We start from the raw sequence: 26,883 nt of genomic DNA on the forward strand, positions 1-26,883 counted from the left end.
ATTGGCTGCCGCATTTCCCTCGTTACAACAGTGACTGCACTCCAAAAAGTACTTCATTGGCTGTAAAGTGCTTTGAGACGTCCGGTGGTTATGAAAGGCGCTATAGAAATCCAAGTCTTTCTTTCTGTCTTACGTTCTTATCGTTGCTCAACAGGGCAAGGGCCTCCCATCGCTGTATCGCACCAAAGTTTCCAACATTGGACGAGAAATTCTCCAGCAATAAAAACATTATACCCAGGCAGCAGAGGGTGTCTACAATTAGGATGGTGTCCTGGCAGACAGACAGAGGGGTGTCAAGAATGATAGTTGGTAGTAACTTTGGAGAGCATCACTTTCACAAGAAATCACTTGGCAAATGATTTTGTAAATTATATCAAAATGCACCATTGCACCATTTTCATGTGATGGTATATTGACAAAAGCATAGTAACTCTCTTTTCTCTCTCCAAACTCAATAGTTTACCAAATTCTGTTCCATGCAGACGGTGCCCCTTTAGTGAATTTGTTATTTAGTGTACAGAACAAGGTGCCGGCTGTGGCTCAGTGGGTAGCACTCTCGCCTTTGGGGCAGAAGGTTGTGGGTTTAATTCCCACTCCAGGGACTTGAGCATATAAATCTAGGCTGACGCTCCAGTGCAGAATGGAGGGAGTGCTGCACTGTTGGAGGTGCCGTCTTTCCACTGAGGAAATTAAACTGAGGCTCTGGCTGCCCTCTCAGGTGAACGTAAAACATCCCAAGGCACTATTTCGAAGACGAGCAGGGCAGTTATCCCTGGTGTCCTGGGGTCAATAGTTATCCCTCAATCAACATCACTAAACAAAAAAAGTCAAGAACTAGGAGTCAGCGTCTCAGGATAAGGACTCAGCCATTTAGGACTGAGATGAGGAGGCATTTATTCACTCAGAGGGTGGTGACTCTTTGGAATTCTCTACCCCAGAGGGCTGTGGAGGCTCAGTCGATGAGTATACTCAAGACAGAGATTGATAGATTTTTTTTTAGATATTAAGGGAATCAAGGGATATGGGGACAGTGCAGGAAAGTGTTGAGGTAAAAGATCAGCTATGATCTCATTGAATGGCGGAGCAGACTAGAGGGGCTGAATGGCCAACTCCTGCTCCTATTTCTTATGTTCCTATTATCGGGTCATTGCTGTTTGCGGGAGCTTGCTGTGCGCAAATTGTCCGCCGCGATTCCTACATTACAATAGTGACCACACTTCAAAAATGTACTTCATTGGCAGTAAAGTGCTTTGGAACGTCCAGTGGTCATGAAAGGTGCTATAGAAATGCAACTCTGTCTTCCTTTTTATAAATGCAGGAGCTAGTAATACCTGTAGCCTGTAAAACTGTGAGCCGAAAATTGCAGTTGGAGGCTTCCTTTGCATGAACGCCTCTGACCTGAAAAAATCGATGGGGCCGAACCTGGTGGACTCACCACCCGCTGCCACCGAGTTTTCTGGGCGGTCTTCCCTCCGAACGAGTTTGGTGGAGGCCTCCCTCCGGGGGGAGGGAAGACCGCTGGGGACCGCCCGCTGACATCTGCTGGCGCGCAACTCACATAAGTGTCCTCCCACCCGTGGAGCTGCCAGTTTGGTCCGGGCGGGAGTCCGCTGCAGCAGGGGAAAGGAGCACCGCTTGGAGCCAAGTCTAACCTCAACGGTAAGTGGGAAGACCTGCAAAAAACGATTAGCAAACTTTTCTTTATTTTTTTCCAGCGATCCAGGTGGATGGGGTCCCCTGAAGGTTTCCCAGTGTTTTTTAAAAATTTCTTGAAAATGTAAATTTTTATCTGTTCCCCCCTCTCTGGGCCCGAATCAATCCTTGGCGGGTACTTTGCCAAGGATTTCATTTGCCGCCGAGATTGGGAGCTCTCGCCCGCTGCTGCCCAGATTCAGGGCATAAGTCATTTTTTTGCCACTGGGCGGGCTTTCCAGGACTTTTCCACGAAATTTCCGCCCAAAGTACCGTCAGGATCTCAGTGGTCCTTTGGGTGGCACTTGGGCCGAACTTAGCTTTCACCAAGTTCAGGGCCTATGGGCTTAAAATTGGCCCACCCCTTTTTTTGGCGCATTCGCCAGAAATGCGGCGGCTTTGTGGGCTGAAAACGGCACCAAAAAAATGTCCGATTCTGGTCGCTGTGTTGCCTCTCCCGGGGCTTGGCCGGCGTGGCCAGTCGATTGGGTGGGCGGAGCTAGGGACCTGCGCGAGAAACAGTGCTGACAGCTCTCCACAGGCGCCCTGAAGTTTGTGTGGGAGGGACCCGATGCTCGCCGCCCCTATCCCTGGCCGAGTGGTCTCACGCACCGGCCGGGCCCGCTGTGGAACGGAGGCTGATCCCGATGTTTACAAATGTGAGGGTTGTGAAGCCGGGTGCTTTCTTCATAACAGAAGGTCGAGTCAGATATGAAAAACAGTACCACAAAAGTGTTTCAAATGAAGACTTCGTCAACATTCTTCACTTCTTTAAACAAAAAGTGCCAGGCAAGACATCCTAAAGCTAGCTTTAGATAAGCTGAGTAGGAACAGGAGTGGGGTCAAACAGAGAGGATTCTTTGGGAAGAGATTGGAGCTGGGGCTGAGATAGGACACCCTGGGACTGGAATCTGGACTTGCTGCGTCACTGTTCCCGGACTGAAGATGAAGGTAGTGTAGGACTTACTTGCTTCTGTTGCTGACTTCGCGGGCCGAGTTTTGATACGAAGGTAAGACTTAGTTTTATTTTTTATTTCTTCTTGAATGTTTTTATGTCTTCTTGAATGCCTACTACTTGTTGTGCTTTGTTTAGTGCTTTGCAAGGTCCTCTCCGCTTTCCTTCCCGCCCCTATCTCTGGCTCCGATGTACCTACCTGCGCTGATTTCTTAACTCTCCGCAAGGGTTTTCTGTGTGGCTACATACGCTGGCCTAAGTTAGTTTGGAGTAACTATTAACTGGCCAAAATGGGTGCAGGTGGCCTGGTAACACCACCTTTTTGAAAAAAAAACGAAACTAAAAAAATCCTAACTAACTCACTTATACTGGCGCAAATTGAATATGCAAAATGGGGATTTTTAAGATAGTCCAGAAAAATCAAGTTGCTCCAAAAAAAATAGAGCAACTCCTGGCCAATTTTGAGCCCTATGAAACTACCTGTTGGTCACGGAGGAACGTAGGATTCTAGTCTGAGGCCTTCATTCGCGTGCGCAGTGTAAGGGGGCCTGTCTTACACGTACGAACGCACGTGGGCCTGGACCATCAATCACTGTCTAGTATTGTCATTGATAAAAATGGCAGCTCTGTTTGTATGGGCTTCCATTACAATCAATGAGAAAACTCCCTAAAACACAAACACAGCACAAGAATTAAAAAAAAACACCTCACATATTTAAAATTAATTGAAATTAAATATAATTAAATGTTTTCAAAACAAATGTATCTTTTGGAAATTCTTTTAAATAGGGTTAAAAATAAACTTACCTTAATGGACTAGGTTTTTAATTTAAAAATGAATGATTAAATTAAATTTTTCTATGTTTTAAATGTGTTACGCTGATAAAAGTAAGCTATACGCCTGCTTTTACCAGGCGTAAATGTTTGAAGGACATTTGCTGGGCATGAGCTGGGTGAATAGTCCAAACTCTGCCGCGCGGATGTCCTTCTCCCGGGGATACGTAGAATCTCTCGAAATAAATTTTGACAGATCAGAAAAGCCGGTTCTCGGCGCATGTGCATCGTGCCCTGAGAACCGGCTTTTGCGAGGCCTCGCCGGGTGACCACAAGAACATAAGAAATAGGAGCCCCATGAGCCTGCTCCACCATTCAATAAGATCATGGCTGATCTGATCATGGACTCAGCTCCACTTCCCTGCCCGCTCCCCATAACCCTTTATTCCCTTATCGCTCAAAAATCTGTCTATCTCCACCTTAAATATATTCAATGACCCAGTCTCCACAGCTTTCTGGGGCAGAGAATTCCACAGATTTACAAACCTCTGAGAGAAGAAATTCCTCCTCAGGTCAGTTCTAAATGGGTGACCCCTTATTTTTAAACTATGCCCCCAGTTCTAGATTCCCCCACGAGTGGAAACATCCTCTATGAATCTACCTTGTCGAGCCCCCTCACTGTCTTATATGTTTCAATAAGATCACCTCTCATTCTTCTAAACTCCAAGGAGTATAGGCCCAACCTGTTCAACTTTTCTTCATAAGTCAACCCCTTCACCTCAGGAATCAACTTGTTGAGCCTTCTCTGAACAGCCTCCATTGCAAGTATATCCTTCCTTAAATACGGAGAACAAAACTGTACTCAGTACTCTAGGTGTGGCCTCACCAATACCCTGTACAGTTGTAGCAGACTTCTCTGTTTTTGTACTCCATCCCCTTTGCAATAAAGGCCAACATTCCATTTACCTTCCTGATTATTTGCTGTACCTGCGTACTAATGTTAGTGTTTCATGCACAAGGACCCCCAGGTTTCTCTGTACTGCAACACTTTGTAATTTTTCTCCATTTGCTTTTTTATTTTTCCTGCCAAAGTGGATAACCTCACACTTTCCCACATCATACTCCATCTGCCAAATGTTTGTCCACTCACTTAGCCTGTCTATATCCCTTTGTAGATTCTTTGTATGGACCTGGTGAGGCAGCAATTTTTGGCCCAATTGTCTTCTGCTATAAAATCACGATACTGAAGAGGCTGCAACATATACTGGAATTTCAATGTCTAGTGACATACTTTATATTCATAGTGTAGTCTGCATTATCAACAGCTTTTCTATTTTATAATTGATGTTATTTAGATAGGCAAAAGTACCTTTATTTTTTATTTAAGTGGTTTATGAGCAAAGGTAAAAGGATGTTATATTTAGCAAGCATTTGAAATTACAGTTGGTTTTTAAAATATTTTTTGTTGGTTATAACTGTCCTTAAATTACCCATTCTACTCCAACTCCCTGAAACACATCGCTGAAACCATTGTTTTGTCCAATTTGTTGTCTGGATTTCAGATATAATTTTTTAAAAATTCGTTCCTGGTATTTGGGTGTCACTGGCAAGGCCAGCATTTATTGCCCATCCCTAATTGCCCTTGAGAAGGTGATGAAGAGCCACCTTCATGAACCGCTGCAGTCCGTGTGCTGTTAGGGAAGGAGTTCCAGGATTTTGACCCAGCGAAGATGAAGGAACGGGCGATATGTTTCCAAATGAGGGTGCGTGACTTGGAGGGGAACTTGCAGGTGATGGTGCTCCCATGCGCCTACTGCCCTTGTCCTTCTAAGTGCTAGAGGCTGTGGGTTTCGGAGGTGCTGTCGAAGAAGCCTTGGTGAGCATATTAAATGGGTTCAGAAAATAATCTGGAACACTCATCTAAAGCACTTTTTGCTGATTGCTCAGCTCCGTTACTCCATTACTGCCTTTCCACTGAACTTCACTCTAATTTTATTCTATCACTGCGTTAAAATTTACAGTCCAATTGTGATGGCAGTGTCACCGCACAAAGCTATTAATGAAGTAGCTCTTGCTGTAAAATACATTCCTACTCCTCTGCTCCTTCACATATTACATTCATATTTTAGTGAATTTTGCAAGATTGTCCCACAGAATTATGGTAGTTCCTGCAGCTCATCCATGGTTCTTACTCCTTTCACTGGCACCTTGAACATTGATTCTCAGCCTAGGTGTCTTGCTTTTTCATCAGAGAGTCATAGAATGATACAGCATGTACTTATGAGAGATCCAAAACTAAGGGCTCATCCGCTGTTGAAGCCCTCATTCATGCCTTTGTTACCTCTAGATTTGACTCTTCCAATGCACTCCTGGCTGGCCTCCCACATTCTACCCTCTGTAAACTAGAGGTGATCCAAAACTCAGCAACCTGTGTTCTAACTCGCACCAAGTCCCGCTCACCCATCACCCCTTATGCTCGCTGAGCTACATTGGCTCCTGGTTAAGCAACGCCTCAATTTCAAAATTCTCATCCTTGTTTTCAAATCCTCCCATAGACTTGCCCCTCCTATCTCTGTAATCTCCCGCAGCCTCACAACCCTCAAATATCTGCACTTCTCTTAAGAATCCCTGATTATAATCACTCAACCTCTGGTGGCCGTGTCTTCAGCTGCCTAGGCCCCAAGCTCTGGAACTCCCTCCTGAAACCTCGTCGCCTCTCTACCTCTCTTCTCCTTTAAGATGCTCTTTAAAACCTACCTCTTTGACCAAGCTTTTGGTCATCTGCCCTAATTTCTCCTTATGCAGCTCGGTGTCAAATTCTTGTCTTATAATACTCCTGTGAAGCATCTTGGAACGTTGTACTACATTAAAGATGCGATATAAATGCAAGTTATCATTGTTGTTGTTAGAAATACAAGATAGGCACTAATAAATCCAATAGGGAAATAAAGAGAAAGTTCTTTATTCAGAGAGTGGTGGGAATGTGGAGCTCGCTACCAAAGGAAGTGGTTGAAGCAAATAGCGTAGATGCATTCGAAAGGAAACTAGATGAATACACGAGAGAAAAGGGAATAGAAAGCTATGCTAAAGGCTGAGATGAGGCAGATGGAATGGGAGGAGACTTGTGTGGACTATAAAGACCAGCACAGACTAGTTGGGTCTGTTTCTGTGCTGTATATTCTATGTAATAGGAGGCCATTCAGCCCATTGTGCCTGTGCCTTATCTTTGAAAGAACTGTCCAATTAGTCCCGCTCTCCTCCCGCCCTTTATTTAAAGAAAGCTATTGCTTTACCAAACTATATTCATGAATCACATCGAGACAACAGCACAGAAACAGGCCATTTGACCCAACAGGTCTGTGTCGGTGTTCATGTTTCACATGAGCCTCCTTCCACCCTTCTTCATCTCACCCTATCAATCTTCTCTTCCCTTCTTCATCATGTGTTTATCTAGCTTTCCCTTAAATGCATCTATGCTATTCGCCTCAACCACTACATTCTCACCACTCTCTGGGTAAAGAAGTTTCTTCAGAATTCCCTATTGGGTTTCTCAGTTTCTCAGTTCTGGTATCATCCTTGTCAATCTTTTTTGCACCCCTCCAGTGCCCCTACATCCTTATTGCAATACGAAGACCAGAACTGTGCACAGTACTCGAAGTGTGGTCTAACCAAGATATATCAAGACCAGAACTGTGCACAGTGCTTCAAGTGTGGTCTAACTAGGGGATTTTGGAGACCAGAACTGTGCACCATGCTTCAAATGCAGTCTAACCAAGGTATATGGAGACCAGAACTGTGCACAGTGCTCCAAGTGCCGTCTAACCAAGGTATATGGAGACCAGAACTGTGCACAGTGCTCCAAGTGTGATCTAACCAGAGTATATGGAGACCAGAACTGTGCACAGTGCTCCAAGTGCAGTCTAACCAAGGTATATGGAGACCAGACCTGTGCACCGTGCTTCAAGTGCAGGCTAACCAAGGTATATGGAGACCAGAACTGTGTACAGTGCTCCAAGTGTGGTCTATCTAAGGTATACGGAGACCAGAACTATGCACAGTACTCCAAATGTGGTCTGATCAAGGTTCTATGTAAAACAGCGTTGGTTTTTGTACATCGATTTTCTTCTGCTGGCAATGTTTTTTTGGAAGATACTTACTGCTCTAATGCGTTTCAAACATTTTTTCAGCCACATTCGTATTGTCTGTTTAGCCACCTCTTCTTCTATCGTGTACTCAAGCTGTTCTCTTGCTAGCAGTTCTTCGAGCTGAAGGCTTTTTCTAATATCCACTGATCTGTATGAAAGCATGCTGACAAAGGGGTAAAGAATCTTGGTTTATTATATACATAAACGACTCAATTAAATACCAGCAAACATGCTAGAAAACTACTTTATTTGTCTCAAATCAAGTTTTATATGGAGCAGAACAAAGGGTTAAATTATGGAGGACAGTGCACCGACTAGGCTTGTATTCTCTGGCGTATAGAAGATTAAGGATGATCTAAGGGGCATAACCTTAAAATTAGAGCCAGGCTGTTTAGGGGTGATGTCAGGAACCACTTCTTCACACAAGGGGTAGTGGAAATCTGGAACTCTCTCCCCCAAAAACAGTTGTTGAGGCTGGGGGTCAATTGAAAATTTCAAAACTGATTGATTTTTGTTGGGTAAAGGTATTAAGGGTTGCGGAGCCAAGGAGTTAAGATGCAGATACGCCATGATTTAACTGAATGGCGGAACAGGCTTGAGGGGCTAAATGGTCTCCTCCTGCTCTTGGATCATGTTAAAAATATATTTTAAAATTTAGGGTCTCCTGTTTTGGAGCATTGGAATTTAATGACGCATTCACAAAATGAACTTCAGTATCCTCATGCTCTCAGATTCACGGCAGTTTAAAGAATCATACAGCGCAAAGGAGGCCATTTGGCCCAGAGCTATCCAATTAGTCCCACTCCCTCTGCTTTTCCCCATAGCCCTGCACATTGTTACTTTTAGAGTAGTTATCCAATTCCTCTTTTGAAAGTTACGATTGAATCTGCTTCCATCGCGCTTTCAGGCAGCGCATTCCAGATCACAACAACTCGCTGCATAAAAAACTTCTCATCTCCCCTCTGGTTCTTTTGCCAATTACCTTAAATCTGTGTCCTCTGGTTACCGACCATCCTGCCACTGGAAGCAGTTCTCCTTATTTACTCTATCAAAATCCTTCAAAATTTAAAAAAACCTCTATTAAATCTCCCCTTAACCTTCTCTGCTCGAAGGAGAACAACCCCAGCTTCTCCAGTCGCTCTACTGGTTCCTGTACTCATCAGGAAAGTTGGATTGTTGCAGCAAGAGAAATGCAAAGTACATTGTTGTACGCTGCTTTTTACCCCAGATGTAAAATTAGCACCATGAGAATATGATTACTGGAAAATTATTAAATAATATAAATGATGTTACTATGGTATTTGCCTCAGCCACTCCCTGTGGTAGCGAGTTCCACATTCTCACCACTTTCTGGGTAAAAAAGTTTCTCATCAAATCCCTATTCAATATGCAAGTTTAACAAAAATTGGTTAAAAAAACTGGAGAGGAAGGGAAAGGGAAAGAAAGAATCCTAGTTTTGGACTTCCTCACAAGTGAAAACATCTTCTCTACGTCGACTGTATCTAACCTCTTTACAATCTTAAAGATTGGACGTGTCCAATGGAATACAAAGAACCCTCAGGTCACCCCTTGGCCTTCACTTTTCAAGGGCCTGTTCAATCTCTCGAGTTGAAGTGATTGAAATGGTTACAGACATTACAACGGTGACTTAGGAAGAAAGCAGAACTATTCTCACACCTCAGTACATCGTGGAATGTGACATCTCCACCATTGTGCAGCCTCTCCATCTCGTAGCACATGTGCTTGAAAAGCAGTTTGTCCTTCTCCAAGTCAACTTCCAGCCTCCCGCGTAGCAGGCGCAGCAAGAACTTCACATGAGTGGTCGGGATAGCTCCCTGGTGTAAGGTACAGAATTTTTGATAACAATTAGCTTGGCCATTTTGAACGTGTCCAATGGAATAAAAAGAACCCTCAGTCTGTTCATAAAACAACAACAAGTTGCATTTATATAGCGCCTTTAACGTATTAAAGACGTCCCAAGGTCCTTCACAGGATCGTTATAGAATCATAGGACCCGAACTTGGTCAATGCTAAGGCCCGTCCAAGTGCCACACAAAGGACCGACGAGAGACCTGGCAGTACTTTGCTAGGGAGATTCCTCCAAAAGATCTGCCAGTACCGCCCGGCGGCAAAAAAACAACTTACGCCATGAATCTGGGTGGCTGCGGGCGGGAGCTCCCAATCTTGGCGGCAAACGCGATCCTCGCCAAAGTGCTGCTGAGGATTAAGTCAGGCCCAGGGAGGGGGGGTGAACAGCTAAAAATAAAAATTTACACACAAAAAAAACCCCACTGGAACACCATCAGGGGATCCCATCCACATAAATGGCTGAAAAAAAATTATTGAAAGAAGTTCACTAACTTATTTAAAAGAGAAGGGCAGAGAAACCAAAGGCAAAAAACAAAAAGGGCCACTTTACAGCAAAATTCTAAAGGGTCAAATGTGTTAAAAATACAAGCCTGAAGGCTCTGTGCCTCAATGCGAGGAGTATTCGGAATAAGGTGGCCGACTTAACTGCGCAGATAGCAGTTAACGGATACGATGTGATTGGCATCACGGAGACATGGCTCCAGGGTGACTAAGGCTGGGAACTCAACATCCAGGGGTATTCAGCATTTAGGAAGGATAGACATAAAGGAAAAGGAGGCAGGGTGGCGTTGCTGGTTAAAGAGGAAATGAATGCAATTGTAAGGAAGGACATTAGCCTGGATGATGTGGAATCGGTACGGGTGGAGCTACGGAATACCAAAGGGCAGAAAACGTTAGTGGGAGTTGTGTACAGGCCACCAAATAGTAGTAGTGAGGTTGGGGACAGCATCAAACAAGAAATAAAGGATGTGTGCAATAAAGGTACAGCAGTTATCATGGGTGACTTTAATCTACATATTGATTGGGCTAACCTAACTGGTAGCAATGCGGTGGAGTATGATTTCCTGGAGTGTATTAGGGATGGTTTTCTAGACCAATATGTCGAGGAACCAACCAAAGAGCTGGCCATCCTAGACTGGGTGATGTGTAATGAGAAGGGACTAATTAGCAATCTTGTTGTACAAGGCCCCTTGGGGAAGAGTGACCATAATATAGTAGAAGTCTTTATTAAGATGGAGAGTGACAAAGTTAATTCAGAAACTAGGGTCCTGAACTTAAGGAAAGGTAACTTTGACGGTATGAGGCATGAATTGGCTAGATTAGACTGGCAAATGATACTTAAAGGGTTGACGGTGGATAGGCAATGGCAAACCTTTAAAGATTATATGGATGAACTTCAACAATTGTACGTCCCTGCCTGGAGTAAAAATAAAACGGAGAAGGCGGTTCAACGGTGGCTAACAAGGGAAATAAAGGATAGTGTTAAATCCAAGGAAGAGGCATACAAATTAGCCAGAAAAAGCAGCAAACCAGAGGACTGGGAGAAATTTAGAATTCGGCAGAGGAGGACTAAGGGTTTAATTAGGAGGGGGAAAATAGAGTACGAGAGGAAGCTTGCGGGAAACATAAAAGCTTCTATAAATATGTGAAGAGAAAATGATTAGTGAAGACAAACGTGGGTCCCTTGCAGTCGGATTTGGGTGAATTTATAATGGGGAACAAAGAAATGGCAGCCCAAATGAACAATTACTTCAGTTCTGTCTTCACAAAAAAAGACACAAATAACCTTCCGGATGTACTAGGGGACCGAGGGTCAAGTGAGAAGGAGGAACTGAAGGATATCCTTATTAGGTGGGAAATTGTGTGAGGGTAATTGACGGGATTGAAACATAGAAACATAGAAAATAGGTGCAGGAGCAGGCCACTCAGCCCTTCTAGCTTGCACCGCCATTCAATGAGTTCATGGCTGAACATAAAACTTCAGTACCCCATTCCTGCTTTCTCGCCATAACCCTTGATCCCCTGAGTAGTAAGGACTTCATCTAACTCCCTTTTGAATATATTTAGTGAATTGGCCTCAACTACTTTCTGTGGTAGAGAATTCCACAGGTTCACCACTCTCTGGGTGAAGAAGTTTCTCCTCATCTCGGTCCTAAATGGCTTACCCCTTATCCTTAGACTGTGACCCCTGGTTCTGGACTTCCCCAACATTGGGAACATTCTTCCTGCATCTAACCTGTCTAAACCCGTCAGAATTTTAAACGTTTCTATGAGGTCCCCTCTCATTCTTCTGAACTCCAGTGAATACAAGCCCAGTTGATCCAGTCTTTCTTGATAGGTCAGTCCCGTCATCCCGGGAATCAGTCTGGTGAATCTTCGCTGCACTCCCTCAATAGCAAGAATGTCCTTCCTCAAGTTAGGAGACCAAAACTGTACACAATACTCCAGGTGTGGCCTCACCAAGGCCCTGTACAACTGTAGCAACACCTCCCTGCCCCTGTATTCAAATCCCCTCGCTATGAAGGCCAACATGCCATGTGCTTTCTTAACCGCCTGCTGTACCTGCATGCTAACCTTCAATGACTGATGTACCATGACACCCAGGTCTCGTTGCACCTTCCCTTTTCCTAATCTGTCACCATTCAGATAATAGTCTGTCTCTCTGTTTTTACCACCAAAGTGGATAACCTCACATTTATCCACATTATACTTCATCTGCCATGCATTTGCCCACTCACCTAACCTATCCAAGTCACTCTGCAGCCTAATAGCATCCTCCTCGCAGCTCACACTGCCACCCAACTTAGTGTCATCCGCAAATTTGGAGATACTGCATTTAATCCCCTTGTCTAAATCATTAATGTACAATGTAAACAGCTGGGGCCCCAGCACAGAACCTTGCGGCACCCCACTAGTCACTGCCTGCCATTCTGAAAAGTACCCGTTTACTCCTACTCTTTGCTTCCTGTCTGACAACCAGTTCTCAATCCACGTCAGCACACTACCCCCAATCCCATGTGCTTTAACTTTGCACATTAATCTCTTGTGTGGGACCTTGTTGAAAGCCTTCTGAAAGTCCAAATATACCACATCAACTGGTTCTCCTTTGTCCACTTTACTGGAAACATCCTCAAAAAATTCCAGAAGATTTGTCAAGCATGATTTCCCTTTCACAAATCCATGCTGACTTGGACCTATCATGTCACCATTTTCCAGATGCACTGCTATGACATCCTTAATAATTGATTCCATCATTTTACCCACTACTGAGGTCAGGCTGACCGGTCTATAATTCCCTGTTTTCTCTCTCCCTCCTTTTTTAAAAAGTGGGGTTACATTGGCTACCCTCCACTCCATAGGAACTGATCCAGAGTCAATGGAATGTTGGAAAATGACTGTCAATGCATCCGCTATTTCCAAGGCCACCTCCTTAAGTACTCTGGGATGCAGTCCATCAGGCCCTGGGGATTTATCGGCCTTCAATCCCATCAATTTCCCCAACACAATTTCCCGACTAATAAGGATTTCCCTCAGTTCCCCCTCCTTACTAGACCCTCTGACCCCTTTTATATCCGGAAGGTTGTTTGTATCCTCCTTAGTGAATACCGAACCAAAGTACTTGTTCAATTGGTCTGCCATTTCTTTGTTCCCCGTTATGACTTCCCCTGATTCTGACTGCAGGGGACCTACGTTTGTCTTTACTAACCTTTTTCTCTTTACATACCTATAGAAACTTTTGCAATCCACCTTAATGTTCCCTGCAAGCTTCTTCTCGTACTCCATTTTCCCTGCCCTAATCAAACCCTTTGTCCTCCTCTGCTGAGTTCTAAATTTCTCCCAGTCCCCAGGTTCGCTGCTATTTCTGGCCAATTTGTATGCCACTTCCTTGGCTTTAATACTATCCCTGATTTCCCTAGATAGCCACGGTTGAGCCACCTTCCCTTTTTTATTTTTACGCCAGACAGGAATGTACAATTGTTGTAATTCATCCATGCGGTCTCTAAATGTCTGCCATTGCCCATCCACAGTCAACCCCCTAAGTATCATTCGCCAATCTATCCTAGCCAATTCACGCCTCATACCTTCAAAGTTACCCTTCTTTAAGTTCTGGACCATGGTCTCTGAATTTACTGTTTCATTCTCCATCCTAATGCAGAATTCCACCATATTATGGTCACTCTTCCCCAAGGGGCCTCGCACAATGAGATTGCTAATTAATCCTCTCTCATTACACAACACCCAGTCTAAGATGGCCTCCCCCCTAGTTGGTTCCTCAACATATTGGTCTAGAAAACCATCCCTTATGCACTCCAGGAAATCCTCCTCCACCGTATTGCTTCCAGTTTGGCTAGCCCAATCTATGTGCATATTAAAGTCACCCATTATAACTGCTACACCTTTATTGCATGCACCCCTAATTTCCTGTTTGATGCCCTCCCCAACATCCCTATTACTGTTTGGAGGTCTGTACACAACTCCTACTAACGTTTTTTGCCCTTTGGTGTTCTGCAGCTCTACCCATATAGATTCCACATCATCCAAGCTAATGTCTTTCCTAACTATTGCATTAATCTCCTCTTTAACCAACAATGCTACCCCACCTCCTTTTCCTTTTATTCTATCCTTCCTGAATGTTGAATACCCCTGAATGTTGAGTTCCCAGCCCTGATCATCCTGGAGCCACGTCTCCGTAATCCCAATCACATCATATTTATTAACATCTATTTGCACAATTAATTCATCCACCTTATTGCGGATACTCCTTGCATTAAGACACAAAGGCTTCAGGCTTGTTTTTTTAACACCCTTTGTCCTTTTAGAATTTTGCTGTACAATTGCCCTTTTTGTTCTTTGCCTTTGGTTTCTCCGCCCTCCACTTTTCCTCATCTCCTTTCTGTCTTTTGCTTTTGCCTCCTTTTTGTTTCCCTCTGTCCCTGCATTGGTTCCCATCCCCCTGCCATATTAGTTTAAATCCTCCCCAACAGCACTAGCAAACACTCCCCCTAGGACATTGGTTCCGGTCCTGCCCAGGTGCAGACCGTCCGGTTTGTACTGGTCCCACCTCCCCCAGAACCGGTCCCAATGCCCCAGGAATTTGAATCCCTCCCTGCTGCACCACTGCTCAAGGCCGATAAATCCCCAGGGACTGATAGTCTACATCCCAGAGTACTTAAGGAAGTGGCCCTAGAAATAGTAGATGCATTGGTGATCATTTTCCAACAGTCTATCGACTCTGGATCAGTTCCTATGGACAGGAGGATGGCTAATGTAACACCACTTTTTAAAAAAGGAGGGAGAGAGAAAACGGGTAATTATAGACCAGTTAGCCTGATATCAGTAGTGGGAAAATGTTGGAATCAATCATTAAGGATGAAATAGCAGCGCATTTGGAAAGCAGTGATAGGATTGTTCCAAGTCAGCATGGATTTATGAAAGGGAAATCATGCTTGACAAATCTTCTGGAATTTTTTGACGATGTAACTAGTAGAGTGGACAAGGGAGAACTAGTAGATGTGCTTTCTAAAGGCTTTTCACAAGGTCCCACACAAGAGATTGGTGTACAAAATCAAAGCACATGGTATTGGGGGTAATGTACTGACGTGGATAGAGAACTGGTTGGCAGACAGGAAGCAGAGAGGTGGGCTAAATGGGTCCTTTTCAGAATGCCAGGCAGGGACTAGTGGAGTGCCGCAGGGCTCAGTGCTGGGACCCAGCTCTTTACAATATATATTAATGATTTAGATGATGGAATTGAGTGTAATATCTCCAAGTTTGCAGATGACACTAAACTGTGTGGCGGTGTGAGCTGTGAGGAGGACGCTAAGAGACTGTCGGGTGACTTGGACAGGTTGGGCGAGTGGGGAAATTCATGGCAGATGCAATATAATGTGGATAAATGTGAGGTTATCCACTTTGGGGGGAAAAACACAAAGGCAGAATATTATATGAATGGCGGAAGATTAGGAAAAGGGGAGGTGCAGCAAGACCTAGGTGTCATGGTTCATCAGTCATTGAAAGTTGGCATACAGGTACAGCAGGTGGTGAAGAAGGCAAATGGTATGTTGGCCTTCATAGAAAGGGGATTTGAGTATAGGAGCAGGGAAGTCTTACTACAGTTGTACAGGGCCTTGGTGAGGCCCCACCTGGAATGTTGTGATCAGTTTTGGTCTCCTAATGTGAGGAAGGATGTTCTTGCTATCGAGGGAGTGCAGTGAAGGTTCACCAGACTGATTCCAGGGATGGCTAGACTGACATATGAGGAGAGACTGGATCAATTTGGCCTTTATACACTGGAGTTTAAAAGGATGAGAGGGGTTCTCATAGAACCATATAAGATTCTGACGGGACTGGGCAGGTTAGATGTGGGAAGAATGTTCCCGATGTTGGGGAAGTCCAGTACCAGTGGACACAGTCTTAGGATAAGGGGCAGGCCATTTAGGACTAAGATGAGGAGAAACTTTTACACTCAGAGAGTTGTTAACCTGTGAAATTTCCTGCCGCAGAGAGTTGTTGGTGCCAGTTCATTGGATATATTCAAGAGGGAGTTCGATATGGCCTTTACAGCTAAACGGATCAAGGGGTGTGGAGAGAAAGCAGGAAAGGGGTACTGAAGGAATGATCAGCCATGATCTTATTGAATGGTGGTGCAGACTCGAAGGGCCAAATGGCCTACTCCTGCACCTATTTTCAATGTTTTCTATGTTTCTATTTGCCTTCTTCACTGCCTGCCGTACCTGCACGCCAACTTTCAATGACTGATGTACCATGACACCCAGATCTCGTAGCACCTCCCCTTTTCCTATTCTGTCACCATTCAGATAATATTCTGCCTTCCTGTTTTTGCCACCAAAGTAGATAACCTCACATTTATCTACATTATACTGCATCTGCCATGCATTTGCCCACTCACCTAACCTGTCCAAGTCACCCTGCAGCCTCTTAGCATCCTCCTCACAGCTCACACTGCCACTGAGTTTAGTGTCATCTGCAAACTTGGAGATATTACATTCAATTTCTTCATCTAAATCATTAATGTATATTGTAAATACCAGGGGTCCCAGCACTGAACCTTGAGGTACCCCACTAGTCACTGCCTGCCATTCTGAAAAGGACCCATTTATTCCTGCTCTTTGCTTCCTGTCTGGCAACCAGTTCTCTTTCCACATCAATACATTACCCCCAATACCATGTGCTTTAATTTTGCATACCAATCTCTTGTGTGGGGCCTTGTGAAAAGCCTTTAGAAAGTCCAAATACACCAAATCCATTGGTTCTCCCTTGTCCACTCTACTAGTTACATCCTCAAAAGATTCTAGAAGATTTGTCAATAATGAATTCCCTTTCATAAATCCATGCTGACTTCCAAATGTGCGGCTATTACACCTTTAATAATTGATTCCAACATTTTCCTCTCTATCGATGTCAGGCTAACCGGTCTATAATTCCCTATTTTCTCTCTCTCTCCTTTTTTTAAAAATGGGGTTACATTAGCTATCCTCCAATCCAAAGGAACTGATCCAGAGTCTATAGAATGTTGGAAAATGAACACCAATGCATCCAATATTTCTAGGGCCACTTCCTTTAGTACTCTGGGATGCAGCCTATCAGGCCCTGGGGATTTATCGGCCTTCAATCCCATCAATTTCCCAAACACAATTTCCTGCCTAATAAAGATTCCCTTCAGTTCCTCCTTCTCGCTAGTCCTTCGGACCCCGAGTATTTCCGGAATGTTATTTGTGTCTTCCTTAGTGAAGACAGAACCAAAGTATTTGTTCAATAGGTCTGCCATTTCTTTGGGCCCAAGTTTCCACATGATTTGCGCCTGATTTTTAGGAGCAACTGGTGGAGAACGGACTATCTGAGAAATCGCAATTCTCCACATTTTTTTTTTCTGCAGTTCTAGTCAGTTAGAACAGTTCCACTTTGAAACAGAATTTTTTCTTCAAAAGGGGACGTGTCCGGCCACTGACGCCTGATTTCAAAGTTTCCACAGTGAAAACGTACTCCAAACTAACTTAGAATGGAGCAAGTGAAGATTTTTGTGGAACTGAAAACCTGTTCTACACATTAAAAAATCAGGCGCAGGTTACAAATTAGGCGTCCAGAACGAGGTGGGGGGGGGGGGGAAGGGAATTCATTAAATTCTATAATAAATCCTTATTTATACTTCTACAAATATTATACAAATAAATCCAACCTGAATAAACATTTATAAGCAAAGAAAAGATTAAATAAACCATCTTCCTACCTGTGTGAAAGTGCTTCAGCCAGGGAGAATTCTGCAGCCGTTCGTTCCCGGGGGGGGGGTAGGAGAAAGCCGTTCGTTCCCGGGGGGGGGGAGGAGGCAGCCGTTTCCCGACGGCGGGAGGGGGAGGGAAACGGCTGCCTCAATTTTCTGAGGCTTCCTGCAGCCTTCTCACTGCTGCAAGAAGCCTCAGTGCTGATGTGCTGATGGCAATGTGCTTTTATTAAAAAATGTTCAAAAATTAAACAGCTGCAAAGAACTACAAAAATGGCCGAGTGCCAATGTTTCCTTCACACTGCGCGTGTGCGAACGCTGCAACGCGCAGCGTTGCCGGCAGGAAAAAAACTAATTTAAATAGTACCCGCCCCCTCCCACTTACAAAATCGGCGCGAGTGTAGGCTCCGCCCCCCTGGGCGCCGCGCCAAACAGACAAGGAGCTGCAGGGCGCTCCAGAATCGCGCGTTTTTTTTTCCGGCGTCGTTTTAGGCGCGAAAAACGGGCGCCCAGCTCGGAGGGGCGCCCGTTTTTTATCGTGTGGAAACTTGGGTCCCTTGTTCCTCATTATAAATTCACCCGATTCTGATTGCAAGGGACCTACATTTGTCTTCACTAATCGTTTTCTCTTCTATCTATAGAAGCTTTTGCAGTCAGTTTTTATGGTCCCTGCAATTTTCCACCACCTAATTAAATCCTTTGTCCTCCTCTGCTGAATTCTAAATTTCTCCCAGTCCTCAGGTTTGCTGCTTTTTCTGGCCAATTTATATGCCTCTTCCTTGGATTTAACACTTTACCTAATTTCCCTTGTTGCCACGGTTGAGCCACCTTTCCCGTTTTGAATGTAATATCTCCAAGTTTGCAGAATTGAATGTAATATCTCCAAGTTTGCAGATGACAATAAGCTGCGTGGCAGTGTGAGCTGTGAGGAGGATGCTAAGAGGCTGCAGGATGACTTGGACAGGTTACGTGTGTGGGCAAATTCATGGCAAATGCAGTATAATGTGGCTAAATGTGAGGTTATCCACTTTGGTGGCAAAAACAGGGAGGCAGAATATTATGTGACAGATTAGGAAAAGGGGAGGTGCAACGAGACCTGGGTGTCATGGTACATCAGTCATTGAAAGTTGGCATGCAGGTACAGCATGCGGTGAAGGCGGCAAATGGCATGTTGGCCTTCATAGCGAGAGGATTTGCGTATAGGAGCAGGGAGGTCTTGCTGTAGTTGTACAGAGCCTTGGTGAGGCCACACCTTGAATATTGTGTACAATTTTGGTCTCCTAATCTGAGGAAGGACATACTTGCTATTGAGGGAGTGCAGCGAAGATTCATCAGACTGATTCCCGGGATGAAAGGACTGAAATATGAAGAAAGACTGGATCGACTAGGCTTATATTCACTGGAATTTAGAAGAATGAGAAGGGATCTCATAGAAATATATAAAATTCTGATGGGACTGGACAGGTTAGATGCAGGAAGAATGTTCCCAATGTTGGGGAAGTCCAGAAGCAGGGATCACAGTCTAAGGATAAGGGGTAAACCATTTAGGACCGAGATGAAAAGAAACTTCTTCACTCAGAAAGTTGTGAACCTGTGGAATTCTCTACCACAGAACGTTGTTGAGGCCAGTTCATTAGATATATTCAAAAGGGAGTTAGATGTAGCCCTTACGGCTAAAGGGATCAAGGGGTATGGAGAGAAAGCAGGAAAGGGGTACTGAGGTGAGTGATCAGCCATGATCATATTGAATGGTGATGCAGGCTCGAAGGGCCGAATGGCCTACTCCTGTACCTATTTTCTATGTTTCTATGTTTCTAAAACCACTGTACTACTGTACCCCGCTGTGAATCAGATACTTTCTCTTTAAGTATTTAAGGAGGGAGAGGAGAAAATAAAATAACATTAACACTCAAAATTAAAAAATGCATGATAAGCCCAGAAATATTTCAGATGTTGCAAATAATTGAACTTGCAAGCCACCCACCTCCCTTTTGTCATCAACCATGTTCCAAATGATTTGAAAATGGCGAAGATCATTGTAGCTCAGGAGCTGGTCCTCTTCAGTGGAATAAAACAATGAGAAATTTTCTACAATGATAGCTGGTGGAAAGAAGTGAAAAAAGATTCATTATTCAATGTCCTTCAAAAAAAGCATCTTGGTCAGAACTAAACCAGGAAGATAAGCATTCTCCTTTATGGCATATGGTCCTTGTGTGTACCATCTACAAGACGCACTGCAGCAACTCGCCATGGCTTCTTCGACTGTACCTCCCAAACCCGCGACCTCTACCACCTAGAAGGACAAGGGCAGCAGGTCCATGGGAGCACCATCACCTAAAATTTCCCCTCCAAGCCACACACCATCCTGACTCAGCAATATATCGCATTCCTTCATCGTCGCTGGGTCAAAATCCTGGAACTCCATCCGTAACAGCACTGTTGGAGCACCTTCATCGCAGACTGCAGCAGTTCAAGAAGGCAGCTCACCACCATCTTCTTGAGGGCAGTTAGAGATGGGCAATAAATGCTGGTCTTGCCAGCAACGCCCAAAACACATGAATTTTAAAAAAAAGTAGGAAGGGCTTATGGTCAAAATGGCTTTCAAAAGGGAATTGGATAAGTACCTGAGGGAAAAAGATTTGCAGGGCAATCGGGGAAAGGGCGGGGCAGTAAAACTAGCTGAAGTGCTCTTGCAGAGAGCCGGCCTGGACTTGACGGGCCGAATCGCTCCTTCTGTACTGTAACTATTCTATGATAAAGACATGTGCTTAACTCCCAGTTTCCAGTTGTGATGAAGGTGCTACACCAGAAACATTAACCTGTCTTTTCCATTTACAGGTACTGATGTACCTGCTCTGTATTTCCAGAATTTTCTGTTATCTGGGGTCAAAAATCATTCACAGAATCATGAAATGACACAGCACAGAAGGAGGCCATTCAGCCCATCGTGCTACTCCCCGGCTCTTTCCCCATAACCCTGCAAATTTTCCCCTTCAACTATTTATCCAATTGCCTTTTGAAAGTTATTATTGAATCTGCTTCCACCGCTCTTTCTGGCAGCGCATTCCAGATCACAACAACTCGCTCCGTAAAAACATTCCTCCTCATCTCCCCTCTGGTTTCTGCGCTGTACATTCTATGTCACCATTGTAGCTCATTCTCCCCTCTGGGCTTTTTGCCAATTAGCTTCAATGTGTGTCCTCTGATTACCGACCCTCCTGCCAATGGAAACAGTTTGTCCTTATTTATCAAACCCCTTCATGATTTTGAACACCTCTATTAATCTCCTCTTAACCTTCTCTGCTCTAAGGAGAACAACTCCAACTTCTCTAGTCTCGTCACGCAAATGAATTGCATATGTAGTTCGATAGTTTTGATTGAAATTAAGTCATGTGAATAATTAACAAGCAACAATAGCAACTTGCATCCAGTGGTCACTATGAGTAATGATCTCACAAACAAATGAGTGAAGATCTCCTTTGGTGAATATTTCTAACAAAATTGTAAACCACTGTTTCTGTGAAGAAAACTCCAGATGTAAGAAGTATCAGGAATGGTAAGTACTTGCCTACATATTCTTTTACTTGACTCCTCTGCCATACCCTGCAGTGGTAAATGTTGATCATCGTTAGTGAGCAAAGATCATTTGCATTAAATGCAAATGTCAGTGTGATCAATCTGTGCTCCAAAAAAACACTGAAATTTTAGGAGCGAAATTGGGTGCTTTTGTGACCCTGGGGGGCACTTCAGGGCGATGATTAAAAGTAGGCTGGCCGAGGAAAGTAAAAAAAACGTACCTTTCTTGCTTCAGTTTTTTTGGTGGATTCCTGCCCACGATCCATCAGCCCTTGAGTGCCAGGCAGCCTTGATGGTCCAGATAGGTACCTTTTATATTGCAGAGCCTGCAGCAATGGCCCTTCTCTTTAGGTGAGGGAAGGGGCCTCTCATCGCGGCAGCGCTGCATGGCCCAGTGTGCTGTGCTGCTGAAGTCACCACACCGCTTGCTGCCGATGGCACTCCAAGAAGGAAGTGGAGTGCTTGATTTAGCGCTCCACGCTTATTTTAGCACTTCACTTCCTTCTTGGAGTGCAAACGGCAAATTTTTTAAAAGTTTGAAATCGTTAGCACCTGGCGCTAACTTTTCAAACTTTTAATAATTCGTGCCCCAAATGGGGTGAGTGAATTTCTCCCCCTTTGTTTTTATTGTAACCAGCTTTCGGTAGAAAGAGGGTAAACAAGAATAACAGTGGGGCGAATTTCTGCAATCAGAAATTCAGGCTGATTGCACGAGTTTTCCTGGAGTGAAGTTATAGTTCAAGTTTCCACGTAAAGTCATGGGGCTAGATTTTACGCTTTTGTGCAGATCACCCAAAAATGGGCGTTATTTCCGTCGTGGGTGGTAAAAATGGATTTTCAAAGCCCCTAGTCTCCATTTTTAAAATTGGGTGTTACCGCGAGCAATCAGAAATGGGCGTTAGCATTAAATCTCTCTGACCTTCTGCCGTAAAGTGTTGCCATCCTTAGCAATGGCATGGCAACGCTCAATTCCCGCAATTCAGGAGGTCAAGGGTCATCATTACATGCGCATAAGAGGAGACAGAGAGAGAGGGAACTCAGAGGGAGTGAAGGCATGTGTGGGTGTGGTGTGGCTGCTTTGGGAGGAAGGTGGGAGAGTTTCGAGCTTTATAGCAAATTATGCAAAAAAACTTAGCTGTTACCAGCCAGATATTTTCCCGAATTTGGTGCCTATAATGGAGGGAGAGGAGGAGGCGACACAGCATGGTGTGGAGACTGATGCTGGGAGAGGAGCACACTGGAGGACGCAAAAAAGCGAGGAGGTTCTCGAACAAGGGTAATGCCTCCCTCATGCAGGAGGTGATTTGACACAGGGAGGGCGTGGGAAGTCCACCACAAAGGCCCATCAGAAGATATGAGCCGAGATAGCAGAGGTGGTCTCATCGGCAACAACCAATGGAACGACCTTGTCAGATCTGCAAGAATAAGTATTACATTTATTTATGTATTTATATAATTTGATTTGTAAGAGTCATGAGTGACTATCATCAGATATTAGGTCTTTCACTTTTACCAGGAATGTTGTACTCAAAGCCTGCAGTCATGGTGCACGTCTTTAGGTAAAGAATGATAATTCTCATAATAATCATGATTACATCTGTCGGTTATGTATTATATCAGTCTCTGTGACAGTACCTAGCAATGATATCATGCAATGATCTCATGCCATGTCGTCCTGTTACCTTTTACAGAAGAAGCTCTCGACGAATAGATCCGAGCAGAGGCGACTGGGTGGGGGGCCACCAGTCACCAGCGACCTTACTGACATTGAGTAGTGGGTGCTCGCACTCATGAGGAGGCACATACGGACGGCCACGCAGGTAGCTGCAGACCCTGAAGTGTTGCCACGTGAGTAAAGTATACACCATTGCGTGATGTAAAGTCAATAGATGCCACACCCACTCATAACCGAACAATAATATATGATAGATGATTTCCAAAAGTGTCCTATAAATAATGCTGGCCTCATGAGAAGCATTGCAATGCAGAATGTGTTGATGGTCATGAAATGTGATGTCTGCGATGATTTTGATAGCGGTGGTGCTTTTGTCGTGCATATGCTGTGTGTAGCACTGGACTCACCTTGTCAACCTAGCACCCCCTTCTCCTGTAATAACCTCATTTGTGTTTTGCAGCTCAGTCTGCAGCGTGTCCCAAGGCAAGACCACACAGGTCAGCAGGTGGGGGCCCGGGGCAGGAGTCGGCGGACGATCCTACATCTAGTGCTGAGGAGCTGTGATTCTCACCCAACAGCCAGCTGGGTCTGTTCTCCACGGATGAGAGCGCCGACTTTGAGGAGTTTGCATCGCCAGGCTCCAGAAGGCATTCCACCCCAAGGCCATCTAGTGCTCCTCCGGCCATTCCCACTTCCACCAGGCCCAAGCACCTCACCACAGGGCACCCCAGTTGTCCCCAGGACGGCGCCGACCCCGCGAAGGTTTCGTGCATGCGGCAGGTCTGTTCCACAAGTGCGATTTGAGAGCGGAGAGATGGTACCGTTGTCCAGGAGGATTGTAGACATAGGTGACCATATCCTAAATGCATTGGGGGGCATATCCCGACAGCTGGCCAGCATCTCCAGCACCATGACCGAGTATGTTCCGTGGATGGCGAAGGCCCTGGAGGCGAAAGCCAGGAACACTCATGGCACAGGCCTCCCAGTGGTCCCTGAGCGCAGCACTCCACCCCTAGGTTCCGCACCCCCACTGCCAACGACACATGAGAGGCAGGAGCAAGATCCTACTTCTGGATCTGAGAATGTTCCCACCTCGGTATCCCCTGCTCCCATATCCGTGCAACCACCGGCTCTGCCTTCGTATCCCCCAATGAGGCATCGCCTAATGAGCTCCTTGGCCAGGCGGCGTGGAGCAAGGAGGGAAAGGGGTAGAGATGGGGAGAAGAAGGGGAGGGGTGAAGGAAAGTGAGGTGCATGTCCGTAGGTGATGGTTTTGTTATATCTCCATCTCGATGTATGCAATTTGTTGTAATGTATGGGGGGAGGGGGGCACTCTGTTGGTTTGCATTTGTGTTCTGTGTTGCTGGACATGTTGACCATTTGATTGATGTCAATGTTCAAAAAAGTGGGGTGGGGATAGGGTGTTTTTGCCCGTGATACTTATAATTTCAGACCAATGGTCGTATTAAATGTTTTTTATTCAACATAACCTGTTGCGTATTGCCTAAGATAGCTGGACCGTTACACACTGCTGATTCCTTAACATGAAAGGATGTAATTACACTTAATTTGAATCAACAAACTTTAACTGGCACCAAGGTGATGCCCACCATTGATGTGTGAGCTGCACACACACAGCAGTGTGTCAGCTTTGTCAATAACAGCAACGTTCTTTCAGGCAAATAGCTTATTTATGAGCTGCTGACGTAAGAGTCTTGCAGCTATGTAGCCACCACGGGCCCTTTCCTGCGGACTGGAGGGGGGCATGGGCATGGTTGCATCGTCAGCCTGATTGTCTGGCCCGAGATCAGCGTCCAGTCCCTCGTCCTCCTCTTCCTCTCTCTCCTCAGGTGAACCATCAGTCCCTTCTGGCAATTCTTCTCCCCTCCTGATAGCCAGGTTGTGCAGCATGGAGCACACCACCACGAATTGAGTTATCTGATCAGGGTTGTATTGTAGCTCCCCTCTTGAGTGCTCCAGGCATCTAAAGCGCTGCTTAAACACACTAATTGTTTTCTGGACCACATTGCTTGTGGCTCTGTGGTTCTCGTTGTATCACTTCTTGGCCTCGGTGTGGATGTCACGCAGGGGGGTCATCAGCCAGGTGGCTAGGCCATATCGTTTGTCACCAAGCATCCAGCATTGTCCTTGTGGCTGACTGGTAAACATGTCAGACACAGCGCTCTCACGCAGGATGTGAGCCTTATTGAAGCTGCCCGGACATTTGGCATTCACTGCCATAATTATCTGGTTGTGGTCGTCAACTAATTGGACCTTCAGGGAGTGAAATCCTTTTCTGTTACGAAAAGCCTCTGGATCCTGAGAAGGTGCCCGCATGGCGATGTGAGTGAACTATATTGCTCCCTGCACCTTGGGGAACTTAGCAATGCGGTAGAATGCTCCAGCCCTATCAGTCTGAGCCTCTGTGGTCATAGGGAAGCTGATAAAGTCCATTTTACATGCATACAGGGCCTCTGTGACCTGTCAAATGCAGCGATGTATGGCATGATGAGACAGAGGGGAAATGTCGACCGCGGAGGCCTGAAAGGAACCAGACGTGTAGAACAACAGTGCCGCGGTGACCTTGACCTCGACGGACAGTGATGTCCTGAAGGTGCTGGGAGGCTGCAGATCTGCCCTGATGAGCTGGCATATCTCACTGATAACCACTTTGTGGAAGCGCAGTCTCTGAAGGCAGGGGTTCTCGGATAAGTCGAGGTAAAACCGCTTCTCCCTATAATTGCGGGGTGTGTATGGTCTGGACCTCCTCCTCAGTCTGGCACGTCTTAGATTGGGCACATAACACTGTGCATTAGATGTTGTGCCATTTGCAATCTGCAGCATCTGCGTAGTAATCGAGAAATGGCTGGCCCCACTCTAATAAAAGTATAATGCCGATTGTTCACAAGCAATAAATTTCCACACTAAAAGAACCTACAATAAAACCCAATCGTCCACAGTTTGAAAAGGTGTCTGTTCAGATTGTCACTTCACCTGAGAAGAACTCCAGAGTCAATCCAAACTCCGCCGAAGTTGAAGCAGCCTTTTCAATGAAGCAACCTGCAATTTGCAAAATGGCGTCCACACCGCTGTGATTAGTTCAGAACAGTTCCACTTTTTCAGAGCAGTGTTTTGGGCGAGCGATATTGTGGACGAGATGTGTGCGAGGTGCTGAAAGTGACGCTCGGCAATATATTGGGCGCTAGTTTCGGCAAATTTGATCTTTACGACAAAAAAAAGTGGGCGGTCGGTATTATTGAATCTCGGCGTTAATTACGTGCGGAAAGTAACACTGGCCGATATTATGGGCCTTGGTTTCATCTATTCTGATGATTCCGCCCCAAAAAAGTGGGCTGGTGGTATTATTTTTTCCCAGCAATACGTACTTGCCGAATGTAACGCTCGGCGATAAGTGTCTGAAAAATGGGCGTCAGTTTCCATTTTGTGGCTAAATGGGCGATATCTGGGCGTTACACCTCATTTCAGCGTTAAAATGGATGTCAAGTGGGTGTTATGCATGCAAAAATAATGGAAAATCTAGCCCCATGGTGCTTAATCAGAAACGCAAGATCATCCATGAATCAGTGCAAGCGGGCAGCGTTTTAGAACGTGATCGGTTATTTTGCAATAAATAGTATTCCTTGATATATTTAAGAGCGCTAACCTGGTGCAGTCCGATTAATGCAGCTGACAATAGGTTTATCACAAAAAATAAGCATTTTTAATCACAGTGTCACTCCACCACCTGTTGGTAACCTGACATAAAACAATTGAAAATGACTTCAAAAACCTACAATGAAACATTTCATTGGTGTACACCAGTCAGTTTCTGAGTAAATTAAATATTTTTTAATATTTAAAAGCTTTTAAAAGGTGCCTATTAGTGCCCTTGCGCCTAAAAATGAAGCTTAATTTTAAGAGCCTCCTCGAAGGCCCACAAATGGGCGCAATTGGCGGA

The 26,883-nt window shown here is 45.0% G+C and overlaps 1 protein-coding gene across 1 annotated transcript in view; it reads right to left on the minus strand.

Moving 5' to 3' along the window:
- The window catches only part of nalcn (sodium leak channel, non-selective), a 364,870-nt gene that overhangs the window by 35,430 nt on the left and 302,557 nt on the right, over positions 1-26,883 (minus strand). Inside the window, exons 38-40 of the mRNA XM_070891788.1 lie at positions 19,659-19,774; positions 9,244-9,401; positions 7,579-7,729 (exon numbers count right to left, since the gene is read on the minus strand). Coding sequence (XP_070747889.1) covers positions 7,579-7,729; positions 9,244-9,401; positions 19,659-19,774 — 425 coding nt within the window. The remainder of the gene's footprint in view (positions 1-7,578; positions 7,730-9,243; positions 9,402-19,658; positions 19,775-26,883) is intronic.

The sequence above is a fragment of the Pristiophorus japonicus genome, chromosome 10, assembly GCF_044704955.1.
Source record: "Pristiophorus japonicus isolate sPriJap1 chromosome 10, sPriJap1.hap1, whole genome shotgun sequence".
NCBI lineage: Eukaryota > Metazoa > Chordata > Chondrichthyes > Pristiophoridae > Pristiophorus > Pristiophorus japonicus.